The sequence below is a fragment of the Sinocyclocheilus rhinocerous genome, unplaced genomic scaffold (genome assembly GCF_001515625.1).
Source record: "Sinocyclocheilus rhinocerous isolate Xijiao unplaced genomic scaffold, SAMN03320098_v1.1 scaffold349, whole genome shotgun sequence".
NCBI lineage: Eukaryota > Metazoa > Chordata > Actinopteri > Cypriniformes > Cyprinidae > Sinocyclocheilus > Sinocyclocheilus rhinocerous.
Window position 1 is genome coordinate 842,664 of NW_015637137.1, and position 14,636 is coordinate 857,299.

The 14,636-nt window shown below is 36.6% G+C and overlaps 2 protein-coding genes across 3 annotated transcripts; both read right to left on the bottom strand.

Annotated features, from left to right (window-relative positions):
• Nucleotides 1–28: 28 nt before the first annotated feature.
• Nucleotides 29–8,903, bottom strand: LOC107748542 (aspartyl aminopeptidase). Of its 2 annotated transcripts, none has more exons than XM_016563367.1 (15): nucleotides 8,838–8,903; nucleotides 8,398–8,488; nucleotides 7,937–8,025; nucleotides 7,091–7,204; nucleotides 6,760–6,885; nucleotides 6,513–6,637; nucleotides 6,309–6,393; nucleotides 4,111–4,218; nucleotides 3,658–3,735; nucleotides 3,462–3,542; nucleotides 3,204–3,364; nucleotides 2,066–2,105; nucleotides 1,873–1,974; nucleotides 1,202–1,369; nucleotides 29–323 (listed from the first exon to the last, which is right to left on the bottom strand). In XM_016563367.1, the coding sequence occupies exons 1-15, from the start codon at nucleotides 8,841–8,843 to the stop codon at nucleotides 273–275; spliced, it is 1,425 nt and encodes a 474-aa protein (XP_016418853.1). In that variant the 5' UTR covers nucleotides 8,844–8,903; the 3' UTR covers nucleotides 29–272. The 2 variants fall into 2 exon arrangements, with proteins under 2 accessions (XP_016418853.1, XP_016418854.1); XM_016563368.1 differs by lacking the exon at nucleotides 8,838–8,903 and adding an exon at nucleotides 8,727–8,817.
• Nucleotides 8,904–10,844: 1,941 nt separating this feature from the next.
• Nucleotides 10,845–13,575, bottom strand: LOC107748543 (uncharacterized). Its single transcript, XM_016563371.1, has 2 exons — nucleotides 13,240–13,575; nucleotides 10,845–12,333 (listed from the first exon to the last, which is right to left on the bottom strand). Exons 1-2 carry the CDS (start codon nucleotides 13,478–13,480, stop codon nucleotides 10,940–10,942), a joined length of 1,635 nt encoding a protein of 544 aa, XP_016418857.1. The 5' UTR covers nucleotides 13,481–13,575; the 3' UTR covers nucleotides 10,845–10,939.
• Nucleotides 13,576–14,636: the final 1,061 nt, after the last annotated feature.

Below are 14,636 nucleotides of genomic sequence, written 5' to 3' on the forward strand. Positions count from 1 at the left end.
TTAATGGAAGACATGAAAACAAGGCATCAAAGGTTTATTGGTTTTATTAACAACTTCACAAAGTTGAGTGTATGGCAACACTTCAAGTGCTACAGTATATGAGTGCACAAACTCTCCATTTTTGTCCAAGTGATAAATGAATGGACATATGTAGACAAATAGACAGATGGCAATGATGAGAAAATGAATGAGTGGAAAAAGTGATATTGATTTCCCTAGTAATGACGTCCATGAATCCCATCTGTGTGGTTCTGGAGAAACCCTCTCACAGTCTAGTCCACAGTTACTGTGCTTCTTACAAAAGGGAAGTGCTCAAAGAAGCCCTGCATATTACAACACAGTTAGAACAACCCAAAACAGGCTTGGTAAACATTCATAAGACAATTGTTAAAGGTACAGTTCACCCAAACATTCACCCTCATGTTGTTTCCTTCTTCCATGATACAGAAAAGTTTTGTATTGGTCATGCCTTTCTACACAATTATAATGAATAGAGTATGAGGCTTTAAAATCTTTAGTATGCGTGGATCTTTTTAATATATGTGACCCTGGACCACAAAACCAGTCATAAGGGTCAATTTTTTTAAATAAATAAATTTCATCCGAAAATTCATCTGAAAGCTGAATAAATAAGCTTTCCATTGATGTATGGTTTGTTAGGATAGAACAATATTTGGAGATACAACTATTTGAACATCTGGAATCTGAGGGTGCAAAAAATAAAAAAATATTGAGAAAATCGCCTTTAAATTTGTCCAAATGAAGTTCTTAGCGATGCATATTGCTAATCAAAAATTAGGTTTTGATATATTTACGGTAGGATATTTACAAAATATCTTCATGGAACATGATCTTTACTTAATATCCTAATGATTTTTGGCATAAAAGAAAAATCGATAATTTTGACCCATACAATGTTTTTTTGGCTATTGCTAAAAATATACCCAAGCGACTTAAGTCTGGTTTTGTGGTCCAGGGTCACATATTATTCACCAAAAACTCAATATTATGATACTGATTCATGGCACTTTTTTGCCAACTTCTCCTGTGTTCCATGGAAGAAATCAAGTCATACAGATTTGAAATTACATTAGGAGAAATGACAGATTGAAAATAAAACGACATTTCATTTGTGCTGAAAATCCTTTACCCGTTTCTGGTCAAAAATGACAGGCCTTTTAAAAATTGTTCGTAAATTTACCTTAAAGAGGGTGGTGGTCTGGAGAACTCCAGATGTGCAGCACATTTCACGAATGGAGTGCATGGCAAGTTGTGGTGCCCCGAGATCCAGGACTGCCATTCCTAAACGAGCTGCTAAAATCGGCCCAATTGTTGTTCCACATGGACTGTCATTCCTAACCATCACATCCTGTGTTTAAAAAAAAGGAGATTTCACTTGACGAGACACATCTCATGCCGTTTCTAATATCAATGTCCATTCCACACATAGAGAAGAGAGCTCATTTCTATCAGTTTTAATTGTGTATTCAAAGAGGGGATATGGTGTCCAAGACAAGATTTTTTTTTTCACCCTTTCTACATCATTCTGCTGCACTCTTCTGTTTATAAATCCCACACGGTCTTGTGAGCAGCCTGTTGCTAGGAGCAGTGTTCATGCATTTAGATGGTATGCAGACAGATCGCATTCTCTTGATATACACAAACATCAACAAACACTCTAAATCCCTACCAACAAAAACAAACCACACAATATCCTTCTCTTAGATTTAACTTCTTCAGAGCAGTGATACTAATTTTAACTTAGTTTATGAGGATCACTTTAACCCATTTATATGGCAGAAGATTCTTGGGAAGGACAGATGGTGCAGCAGGATGTAATGAAATATAAGGGAGGGGGAATGTTCTGCTTACCTGCAGAGGTACGCCCACTTTTCCAGCAATCTCTCGTAATATGGCAGCAGTTACAGCAGTGGTGGCATAGCGCTGGTTACTGTTAAACTTTATGACTGGACCCTGATCCAGGACACACAATGTGAGAGATTTAGCTGATTGGGCTGTGCTAAGGTCTTCATGAATAGGAGGAATTAGTGTGTGTGTTTGTTACCTTATGAAAAGCAGGCCTGTGGTTTTCCTCATGTTTCTCCCTGTAAAAAGAATGATGCGTCATGTGTATATCATACCTCACAAAACTAAACATACAGATACTTGTATTTGTGGTTTATGAGGCGCAATGGCTTTTATACTGTATAAACTCTATTTTCTAAACCTACCCCTCACAGAAAACTACTGGCAATTTTTACATTTTGAAAAACACAGTTTAGTATGTTTTTAATTCATTTGCTTTATGGTCCATGGTCTTCATAAACCATGTTTACGTTGTAATACCCATGTCATTATGCACATTTGTGTCCTCATAATCCATATATTCAAGAACACACAGAGTAATGGCAACTTGGAGCAGAAAAAAAGATATTCCTGGTAAGTGATTGATATAATGTTGTATGTATATGTGCAAAAAAATTATATAAAATTAAATTGTATATTCACATAACATATATGGACATACTACTGTTCAAAAGTTTGGGCTCTGAAAGATTTTTTCTAATGTTTTTTAAATAAGTCTCATATGCTCCCCATTAAGTCTCTTAGGCTGAATTTAATAAAAAATAAGCACAATTTTAATAAAATGTAAATAATTTGGTGCTCAAGGATGTTGAAAACAATTGTACTGCTTAAAATGTTTGTGGAAACAGCAATACATTTGTTTCAGAAGTCCTTGGTGAAGAAAATGTTAAAAATAATTTATTTAAAATGGAAGTAACAATGTAAAAGTCATTACTCTTGGTTATGATCCATTCAATGCAAACCAGTTTTTTTTTTTCTTAAAAAAAATAAATCTCACTTACGCCAAGCTATTGAATAGTAGTGGGGGGGGAAAAAAAAATATTAATAATAATAATAATAATATATATACATACACATACAAACATCTTTTTTTTATTTTTTATAGAAATACTCAATACTTGAGATTTTATACATTTTTATCGTTATCCCGAGACTGAAAATAATTCTTGATACTCCCAGGTGTTACTCATGACTGGGAAATTTGATCATTATTAAAACAATACCACAAAATCTGGTGTCACCATAGTGATGATAGATTGTACCAGTAAAAAACAAAAAAAACATCTAATTTAAGTGATACCACGGAAACAAACAAGTTGCCATAGTGACAGACTGACTGGTAGTTAGGGTGTGCAGCATGTGCCATGTCTGCACTGATCATGTAGGACAGCGGCACTGCCTCCTGAAAGGCGGTCAGATTGTCAGGAGTCGAAGCTAGACGCCGCAGAATCAACTCAGTCAGGTTAGATTGAGCTCCCTGAGCGCTCTCAGACCCCACCTATTGATAAATAAAAAAGCCAAATTATTTGGGTGAGGAGACTAGAGAAAGATGGCTTTAAAATCTACGTTTGCTCATAATTGCATTTTTGTCTCACCTCTTCGTTGTCATATAGAGTAACCATACGGATGTTTGCATCTTTTGCTAGAGAATCAGGTGTGCTGGAGTCCATGAGAGCCTGGGAGAGAGGACATAATTATGCATTAATTATTCATCATCACTCCTCAGATCATTTCTGAGTGGGTGAATGACTGAATATTTAATAAGATGTTGCTCTCTGTGTTCTGTCGTACCGTGAGAGCACAGAAACAACTGTGCAGGTTGTCCAGACGAGGAGAGAAGATGAATTCTTCATAGACACCTCCTAGTGCCTGCAGAGCACAAAAACATGTCAAAACTCATGATAATCAGTTAAAAAGCCCTGGTGAGAACCCATAGCTGCCGCTCTGACAGTTATTTTATGTGTAAATCATATGGAAATGAGAGCCATTAGAGCTTAGTCTTGTTCCTTCGAGGTTCTCTAAAGTAATGTTTCATTCCGCCGGTAGTCCCACTCTTACATTTAAAGGCTTTTCTTCAGTCGGGTAAAAATAACAGCAATCCTCTTTGCGGAGCACAAATGTACCCTGAATACTAATCCCCTTTATGTCAGCACAATTTTGTGCATAACTTCAAAAAAAGAAAGAGTAGAAAGCAAAACTGAAATCTTTTGGGTATTTGTCTAACATGAAGACAAAGCGACTTACGCCAGGCTGCGTGTCTGTCAGACAGAGCTCAAAGTCCAGTAGAGCATTTGGCTCGACCCCGAGCTGTCCACACAGCATCTGGACCAGCGGAGGCTGATGCTTCTCTGCCTGAACACAGCAAAATAATTAGAGAAGTGTTTATAAAATTTTATTTTTATTAAGAAATGGTTACCCATTGCTATCAGTTGATATTTGTATTAGACCTGCGATCGGAAAACAGTCAATATTTTATTGTGCATGCTCACGTCCCATTTTTACATTTAGACTGCTTCGAATCTATACAAATATTAATGCTTTAATAATACTCTTAAATGTAATTTTTTAGCAAATCTTAAAGTGCCCATATTATGGATTTTTGAAAATTACCTTTCATGCAGTGTGTAACACAGCTCTAAGTGAATGAAAACATCCTGCAAAGTTTTCAATCTTTGATGTCAACATGAAACATTAGCATATTGCCCGCCCACTTGTTGGTCTTTTCACTTTGGTCTGAATGAAAATGCAAATTCATTCTTTGTCACTAGGTGTCGCTTTTGGAGCGGTAAGGCTGTAAACAAAGCAGCACTGCGCTCACAAACCTGCTTTATCAGGCATTACAGGCTCATCGTGATGAAATGAAAATGAGACCAATCGGACCAATCACCGCAGATTAGCCTCACACAAAGGAGGGGTTTGGAAAAATTAATCGTTGAGTGAATCATTTAGAAGTCGTTGAGCAAGTAAGGTAAAAATAAATGCATATTATAAGGCAATGAAAGTGTTTTTTTAACCTTGCATGCATGTCAACCTGTTGTTGGGGACTCCCAGAACCAAAATATGAACCTTTCATTACCCATAATAGGGGCACTTTAAATGATCAGTTTTTAATACTGTATATTATAATGCTGTGCTAAATAAATTTGTAGCATTCATCAACAACTAAATTTGTGTTTTATTTTTAATTTACTTAAAATAGTAAAGAATTTTATAGATTTTTTTTTTGACCAAAAATGAAAATTCTGTCATCAGTTACCAACCATTCCAAACGCACATCAAGCACATTAAATATGGGAGACAGAAGCTTGTGTTTGGCTAATTTAAAGGTGCTTGCTTGGTGTATGACAACCAATGAGGTTTGTTCTCGCATGTCACGCAAGCATGTTTAAGCTTCCTCAAGCTCAAGGTTTGTTCTTATGTGTGCTGATCAATGTTTATTTGTGAACAAAAGCCTCAAATAAATCTGTTTATCATATACAGCAATCATATCTCTTTAGAAGACTTGGAGCAAACTGTTGGATTAATTTGGATTACTTTTACAATGTCTTTATGAACTCTTTGAAGCTTGAAAGTTTTGATGGATCTTCAGCTGTGTTTTGAAGATAAGCAAAAGTTGTATGGGTTTGGAACGACATGAGGCTGAGTAAATCTTTTTAATTATCCTTTTAATATTGGTGCATCCCTATTTTACAGTGCCATGCATTATGTTGCAGAATAAGGTGTAGTAAGATGGTCTTTGTAAAACATCAGATGACGATCACAGTGTTCAAATATTGGTTTTTGGTAGCAGCCTCAAATTTTCTGATCAGTGCACCATCACTAATTAACATTTGGTTCCACAGAAAGCACATACTTCAACTATAAAGAGATAGCCCACTCAAAAACGAAAATTCTGTCATCAATTACTCATGTCGTTCCAAACCCGTAAGACCTTCGTTCATTTTCGGAACACAAATTAAGATATTTCTGATCAAATCCAAGAGCTTTCTGACCCTGTATAGACACCAACGCAACTACTACGTTCAAGACCAAAAACGTATTAAGGGCATAATTTAAATAGTCCATGTGACATCAGTGGTTCAACCGTAATTTTACGAAGCTACGAGAATACTTTTTGTGTGCAAAGAAAACAAAAATAATGACTTTATTCAATTATTTCTTCTTGTCTCAGTACAGCTGAACCACTGATGTCACATGGACTATTTTATCGATGTCCTTACTATGTTTCTGGGCCTTGAATGTGGTAGTTGCGTTGCTGTCTATGCAGGGTCAGAAAGTTCTCAGATTTCATCAAAAATATCTTAATTTGTGTTCCAAATTTGTGTTTGGAACGACATGAGGGTGAGTAATTAATTACAGAATTTTCATTTTTGAGTGAACTAACCCTTTAATCAGACTTGTGTGGGTTTGTACACTTAAACCATTCATTTGTGTGATCTTACAACGGATGTTGCACTACAGGCATCTCCACAGGAAGCAGATCCTGTTTCCAGTTCCTCCTGTATGGCAGTGGCAAGCAAAGGTGCTCTACAACAGACACACAAATACAGATACATACTGATAAAATCAGCAGCATTCCAACATGATTATGCACATCTGTCTTGTACCTCCAATCTGTCCTTTCCTATGCCTAGATACATGCTTACAGATGGTTTTCCTTGTTAGGTCCAAACGAGTCGTTAATGTCTCTCTGAAGGTGAATGGCCAGATGGGGGATCCTGAGGATGGGACGGGGAACATGAACCAGACGCTGCACCAGCTTGCCTTCGCTCTGAATAAAAACATACAAATAGACAACACTGGTAAAAGTGAGTGTTATTCATATATAACTAAAGATCATTAACAATGAAGGAACCTGGATATGTTTGACATTTCTGTATCACAGAGGCTTACCTTAACCATTACACGACCTGCGATGGTCAGGTCACGATCAAACCAAGTGTTCCATATTCCTCCTCCATAACACTCCACTCCTATCTGCAAGAAGCCTAACTTTGTCTTCTTAGAACGTGGCTTCACCTGAGAACACACACACACACACACACACACAAGAAATTAAGAATGATACCCGAATACATCCTCTACGAACGTTAATGTGGAATACAGTTATCTGACTGCTATAATGCAATTACTACACACAGCTACGGAACACTCAGAGAACTGATGATATATTTTATCTATATCAAAGCCCTTTCACAGGGCATCTTGTGTCTGTTTTTCTCACCCTCAGACATGGACTGTCCGTATGAGCCCCGATCATGGAAAAACCATTTCCAGGCTTGTAGAGACCGCCGACAGCAAAGGCAATAATGGTGGAGTAATTCCTGGTTACAAAATACTGGACAGAAAAAGATTACAGTGACTACAGTGCAAAAATATTTAATATGAGTTGTTTCTCATTCTGTATAAAAATAACACAATAAGCTACATATGGCCAAAGATACTTTATCATTATTATTATAATATGCACCTTTTAAAGTCATTCCTCCGGCTGTATAAAAGTATCACAATAATAGACAAGCAATCGACACGACTCCAGTTCATCAGTTAATGTTTTGTGAAGCGAAAAGCTGAGTGTTTGCGATAAACAAATCCATCATTACAATGCTTTTAACTTAAAACCGAGTCCTCAATCCATAATATTGCTTTCTCCAGTTAAAACTTTATCTCATCTGAATGAGGAGAGAAATATGCACAAATCAAGCACTGTGAAAATAGTCCAAAACAGTTGTAAATGTTTTGATGTGAGAGGACAACAGGCGATTAACTTTTGCACTGGATGATGCGTTATTACGGATTATGGTATTTAGTATAGAGGTGACAATTTAAAGTTAAAACAGCTTAATAATGTATTCTGTTTTTGTTTTTTTTACAAACACACAGCTTTTCAATTCACAAGATGTTAACTGATGTATTGGAGTCATGTGGATTATTGTGATGTTTTTATCCATTGCAGAGAATCCATTGATGGGCAAGTGATGTAATGCTACATTTCTCCAAATCAACATGGATTTTTTTAGCAAATTCTAATTTTAAAGATAAATGTGTTAAAATTAAAGTGCACACTTACCTTACTGGCAGGTTTAATGTCCCAATGCTCAGCCTCCTTGAGCTCAGTAAAACCAGCCTTCAGCAGGCGAGATTTACACTCCTCCACCACTGTGAGACAAAGAAGGACGGAGGAACAGACATACAGAAGAAGGTAACGTTAGATATACAAAGTGTTAACTTACATACAATTAAACTCATGCAAGTTCCAGTACAATGCTTACATCACAGTGACACAACAAAGCCTGTGATACAGGGGAAAAGTATAAGAACTAGTCTAGATCAAGATCTATTGTCCATATCTGGAGCTCTATCAGCCAGTGAAGAACAATGTCCAAGAGCCATATGTAGTCAGACTGCAAAGCTAGTTAATCTTGTTATCAACAAAGTGTAGCTCAAACTTTAAAAAAAGAGTGGAATTTATGTATTTCTATGCAATTTACATAGTCAATATACAGCATTTCAATCCCATTTCATCCCTACCATGGTAAGGTGAAACTCCCTTATTGACAAAATTTAGAAATTCTTTGGCAGCAGCCTGCACAGCTTCTTTAGAGCTTTTCATGATGAAAGACTGTAAAACATACAAGAAACAATAAATGTAAGTGCAGACAGAGCAAGAAGTCAGTCATATGCACAGATACTATTTCAGATCAGCTACTATACGAGTGACCGCGTGAAGCCATCTGTATTCTTGTTTCGGAGATTTTTATTATCATGCTTTAGGTAACTGTTAGGCTAACTTATGTACATGACGCGAATATCTGATCAATAAAATACAAACGCAAGAAACACACATAATCGATACCTACATAACCAAACAACAACCGTTGTAGAATACTGGAAATCCCACACGAGGAAGACAATACAATTATTTACACAAGTCACCAGCACTTTTAAAGTTACCCATCAAGCTTTCCTACCTGCATATATGAAGAAGTGGACTTTCACATTCAGGGCAAGAATGCAGGAAGCTATGGGGATTTGCTGTTGTTTGGTAGCCGAAGAAGGCCCTCTAGTGTTTGGAGGGGCAATAGCGCTTATATATATATTTTAAAAAAAAGTGCAATTATATTGTATTTTATATTAATATATTGCCTATTTTAGTGAAATGTTTAAACTTGTAAAATAAAATATTTAATAATAAATGGCAACTATTCAACCATTAAGATAAAAAAAAAAAAGTCTAGATGAAAGCCAAATCTAAACCACTCGTATTTAGGAAGAACAAGTAAATTAGTATACATTTTTTTCATTGTAGAGTTAAGTGTTTCTTTCTGTTATTTTATATCTTCATGCAAGAAATCTTGTGATGTTTTTAATAATTCTGAGAGGATAATGTACCATGAATTTAAGCTTTAATCAAATGTTTTTGTCAGGGTAAAAACCTCAAATAAGTTCAGTAAACAAGTGTTTTTATGTGATCCTTGACATCTGAAGCAGAACATATCCCCATTTATGATCCCAGTTCAATCGTTTTGCATTCAAGACTTTTTTATGTTCCCAACTTAATTTTAACAGGTGCTGGTGTGAAAGTAGAAGCTGACAGAGCATCTTTGTAAGACATAATGAAAACAAAGTACACTTTGAAAAGTTCATCAGAGAGCCAAGGTGATGTAGTAACTGTTGATCATGTCTTGACTTCTCGTGGCTAGACGGTAAGATTGTTGATTTTGACTCAGATGCTCATCAGTGTTGCAGCAAGTCGGCATGAAAAATAAACAGCAGATTAAACCTCTTAAATAGATCTGAGAGTAGTTATAAAAAGACTCGGTGACAAAACACCAGTGTGCTTTGATTTCCTATTTGCTCTTTTTGTCTCATCTAGATATAATTTTGCCATTATTTAACAATTTACCACACTCCCCCTGTGACTATATTCACTGTTAACAGCATTTACAATAAGCAATAAGAACTATTGCAAGGTAACATACATTTTTTACAAAATCAGCATCAGTATTACGATCTTAGCATCTCTCTACTGTAATTAGTTAGCTATGCTCAAAGAAGGCTTTAAGCAGACTGAATGCGAATTACTATTGTAAAGAGGTTTTTTACCAGCACTTCTTCATTCTCAGATCTAGTGTACAATGGCTTGACAACAGACAACATTCATATGATCAGTTATTCCTATCAGTTATTAACTCCCCCATTTTCTCTAATAAACTGTGAAGATCTGTATTCTTTGCACATAATGGGTGGTCTGACTCTCTTACTAATTTACAGACATTTTACTTTTGATAAACTTAGATTTTTTGAACAACGTGCCTAGAAATTAACTATACAGTGTGTACTTGTGACTAACGCCAGACATTTTTGTTCTTGAAAAACTGTTGCACCAACTTAGGTACTAAAATAATTTAAACTCAAATCAATATTTTATATCATCGGTGCACAATAAAAGCAAAAAAAAAAACTCAGAAAAAACTGAATTCAGTGTTGGTGATTTTTGTAGTCAAATTTATAAGACATAGCTGCAGAATAAGTCAGATGATGAGCATAATTTATTAATTTAATAATTTATTTAGCTTAACTTGAAGGTTGCATTGCCACTTTACCTGTTGTATTTGCACTACATTAACACTGACCATTTAAGTGCAGTAGGTTTTCATTGTTCATTATTTAACCAGTGTTTGTATTCATTTTTATCTTGTCAGTCCTTGAAGGTTGTACTGCTACTTTACCTCTTTTACCTGTTGTATTTATGTATTTGTATTTTGTACCTGTTGTATTTATGCACTACATTAACACTAGGAACCTTTCAGTAGTTTTTCATTGTACATTCTGCATTTAACTTATTTATTGCCTTTTAATCTGTTGTCAGTACTTGGTTACACTGTCACTTTACTTTTACTTGTATTTTTTTCCTGTGGACTGTACACATTTACTTCAGCATTACACAAATAATGAGATACAAAACTGTAGTCCTTTTTCATCATTTATTATTATAACGTGACAAAGTAATGAAGAATATACAGTTCACATTGAGTTTGTTTTATGTCATGTGTACAGTTCATGACATGGTTTACAGTTTCATAACACTGGGGCACATATTAGTCAGGGCACAGCACACGGTCACAACCTTGTCAAGGAACATCATGTCCTCGTCTTCACATGGGGCGATCATGCTCACCGGTACGGCTTCACTTAGCATGGTGTACTTTCTGCGCACACATCCCACCACCCTGTTCAAGTGGACCCTGAGGTGAGCTAACTTACGTGTCTCCTCCGCATCTTTTGTAACCAGCTTTTGTTTTTTCACTTCTGCACACATTAGTCCGACATTCTCCCTGATGTCAAACCCTCGATCCGCCAACACCAAGTCTCCAGGCAACAGTTTATCAAGAAGGCCACTACTCTCAATAATATACTTGTCACTGACACCATCTCCCCACCCTTTAGAAACGAAAGCAATAGCTCCACGTGGTGTAATGCCAATGAGATACTTTAGCGTGTGCTTTTGTGAAGATCTCGGAGCTATAGCTCTCTGATTTGATGCTCTCTCTGCATTAATTTCAAAGCAGTCCACGATTACTGCAACATGATTGCCAAAAGCTTCTACAAACTGTTGTAACATGCTGCCCTTCAAGCAATATCTCTCTGGCCAGTGCACCAAAGGGCTGAGGTGTGTAAACATTGCACTTATGGTGTCTCTGAATGTGGTGGACACCGTCTGTTGATCTATGCAGAAGAGGTGTGCAATGTGCTGTATTGGCAGATTCAGCTTTAGGCGCATCAGAGTTAAAAAGAGCATGTGAAAAGGCGAAAATTTGCATCCTGTCCGTGGTAGGCAAGGAAGAAGCTGCGTCAGCACACCCATCAGAACAGCAAAACATGGCAGCCCAGTGTAGTACTTGACCCTCTCTTCATCATCTCCCAAAAAATCCTCAGACATTGTCTTTTGGGAGAGCTCTTCCTTCAGTTGCCTGTTCTCCTCTAATAAGCGGTTAATTTCAGCACGTCTGCAGCTACAAAAACTACATTCCTGCTGTTCTTCAAGGTCGTACGTTGATGCAGCTTCATCCATCTGTAAGCTCTGTGAAGCTTCATCTGATGGTGGATCTTCATCTGATGGTGGATGTTCATCTGATGGTGGATCTTCATCTGATGGTGGATCTTCATCCGATGGTGGATCATCATCCGATGGTGGATCTTCATTTGCTGGTGGATCTTCATTTGCTGGTGGATCTTCATCCGCTGGTGGATCTTTTTCCGGAGGTACATCTACATCCATCTCCAATTTCAGGTCTGGTAGAGCTGGTGATGTTGCAGGTGCAGCGTTGTTCTGTGTGCGAGCTTTCTGTCTCTTTGACCTACGGGTAAACCGCTCAGGACGCGTCGCTTTGACCTCTGTGTGCCCGAGATGTAATGACGGCACCCAGTCAGGATGACACTCAAGCATTTCATAGGCTGGTTTGCCTGATTAGAAGAAAAAACAAAATTTCTTTGATCAGTCACACTAACAATGAAACATTTGAAATAATCATGACTTTTGTACATAATAAAGTGACTCATTATCATTACAATTTAAAATAATTGGATATTTTTAAAATGTAATTCATTCTTGTGATAGCAAAGCTTAATTACTCCGGTCTTAATTACTCCAGTGATCCTTTAAAATTCATAAAATCATTCTATTACATTGATTTGGTGCTCAATCATTATCACTTATTAATAATGGTTCTTAGCAATGTTGAAACTTTTTTTTTTGTTTGCTGGCATAATATTTCTGTGGAAACTGTGATGCATTTTCAAAAGAACAGCATTTATTTAAAATAGAAATCTTTTGTAACATTACATGACTTTTGATCGATTGATTGCGATTTCATACAAACACACACACACATACATACATACATCTTAGGTAAACTGCTGTTTAAAAGTTCTGGGTATCACGCAAAATATTAAGAATAAGATGATAAGAAATGTTTCTTGAGCACCAAATCAGCATATTACAATGACTTCTGTAGAATCTTGTGACACTGAAGTCTGGAGTAATGGCTGCAGAAAATTTAGCTTTGCCATCACAGGAATACATTGTACACTGAAACGGCAAACAGTTATTTTAAACTGTAATCATATTTCACAATATTTTTATTTTACTGTGCTTATACAGTAATAAATAAATGCAAATAAACACAGCCTTGGTGAGCATAATGATTCTCCCAGAACCATTAAAAAAATCGTGATATTTTGACCGATAGTATATGCATCTATGTAGCCAGCTAGTTGTGCAAAGTTAGCTGTGTAGCTTCTCGCCATGTTTGCATTGCTAGCGGCAACAACGTAGCAGTTAGATGTGTCTTGATTATAGCTTAAGCTTACCTGAGAGAAAATGCCGTGAACACACAAACATGTGTCGGGAAATGTTGTCGAAGGTGATGTCTTTGCGTCTTATGGCTGATACCCATGCCATGCGACGCCTCTTTGTTAACTCGGAGATCTGATTTCCAAGGTGTTGCTTCCAAGCTGGAAAGCTGAAAAATCGCACTCCATTTAAAATGCGTTTTCCATACCGATCCTGCGAACGGTTATTGCAGTTAATAACACAGCAAGAGTTCACCATTCCTGCGTGTTTTTGTTGTATAACAAAAGAAACTCCGATGCCCGCCTACTGTCTCTATGCAGCTTCCGTGTCCTAAAAACCCACAATGCCTTGCGTTCTTCTTCTTCTTCTTCTTATGATGTTTAATGGCGGTTGGCAAACCAGCTTTTGGTGCATATTCCGCCACCTACTGGGATGGAGTGTGAGGCGATGATATCAAGGGAAATGCTAATTCATTAAAAAAAAAAACTTCTACCTATATTTAATTATATAACTTTGTTATTTTCAGAAAATTAATAAGAGCTTTATAACCTTTATGAGCATTTTTACTGTTGTTCTAATTTTAGCCTTAACTTCTTCTTTGCTAGTGGTATAATAATTTCTATATGTGATAATTTCAGTGCCTGTTTCCCACAGGAAACAAACCTTAATTCCTATCTTATTCACTCTATACATACATAAAAGAATTTCATACAAAATGTCTTGTCTTGAAGATCTTCCACTGATAAGACTTGATAATGCAGAGAATGAATCTGAACATATCACCGCATTCATTGGCCGAGTATCCCCAATCCACCTGATAGCTAATAATATTGCTACCTTCTCTGTCCTACAAACTCCGAAACTCTTTTACCAATCTTGATTTGACTTGATTTGATAAGTTGGGACAAATACAGCTGCTGATGCTCGTGATCTTTGGAACCATCAGTGAAAATTGAGATTGCAGAGTTGTAATTCTGTTCTAGATACAGTTTAACCATGACATTTTTTGCTATTACTCTATTTTTGTCATTAATAATTTCTTGCAAATTAAAGTCTACTAATGGTAAAGGGAATAACCAAGGTGAAATGGGTGACACTATATGGAGTGTGGATCAAAATGACTTACTCCCTTTCACACCTTCCCGTATCATGTTTACCCATTTTAAAAAGTGTACTATTTAATCTTGTGTGTCCAAATCTCATCCTCGATATTACTATCTCATCTCTCCTGTTTTTCCCTGCACTTCTCATCTCTCCCACTTTCCTTTGAATTCTGTAAAACCACCGACCTTTTTTCTCCTTATCCCATTGTTTTTGCCACCTTTCTTAACTCTTTCCAGTTCTTGATTATATCATTTTAGTTTTACCTCACTTCCAATTTATTCCTTGTAAAAAACATTATCTTTGTTTTGTC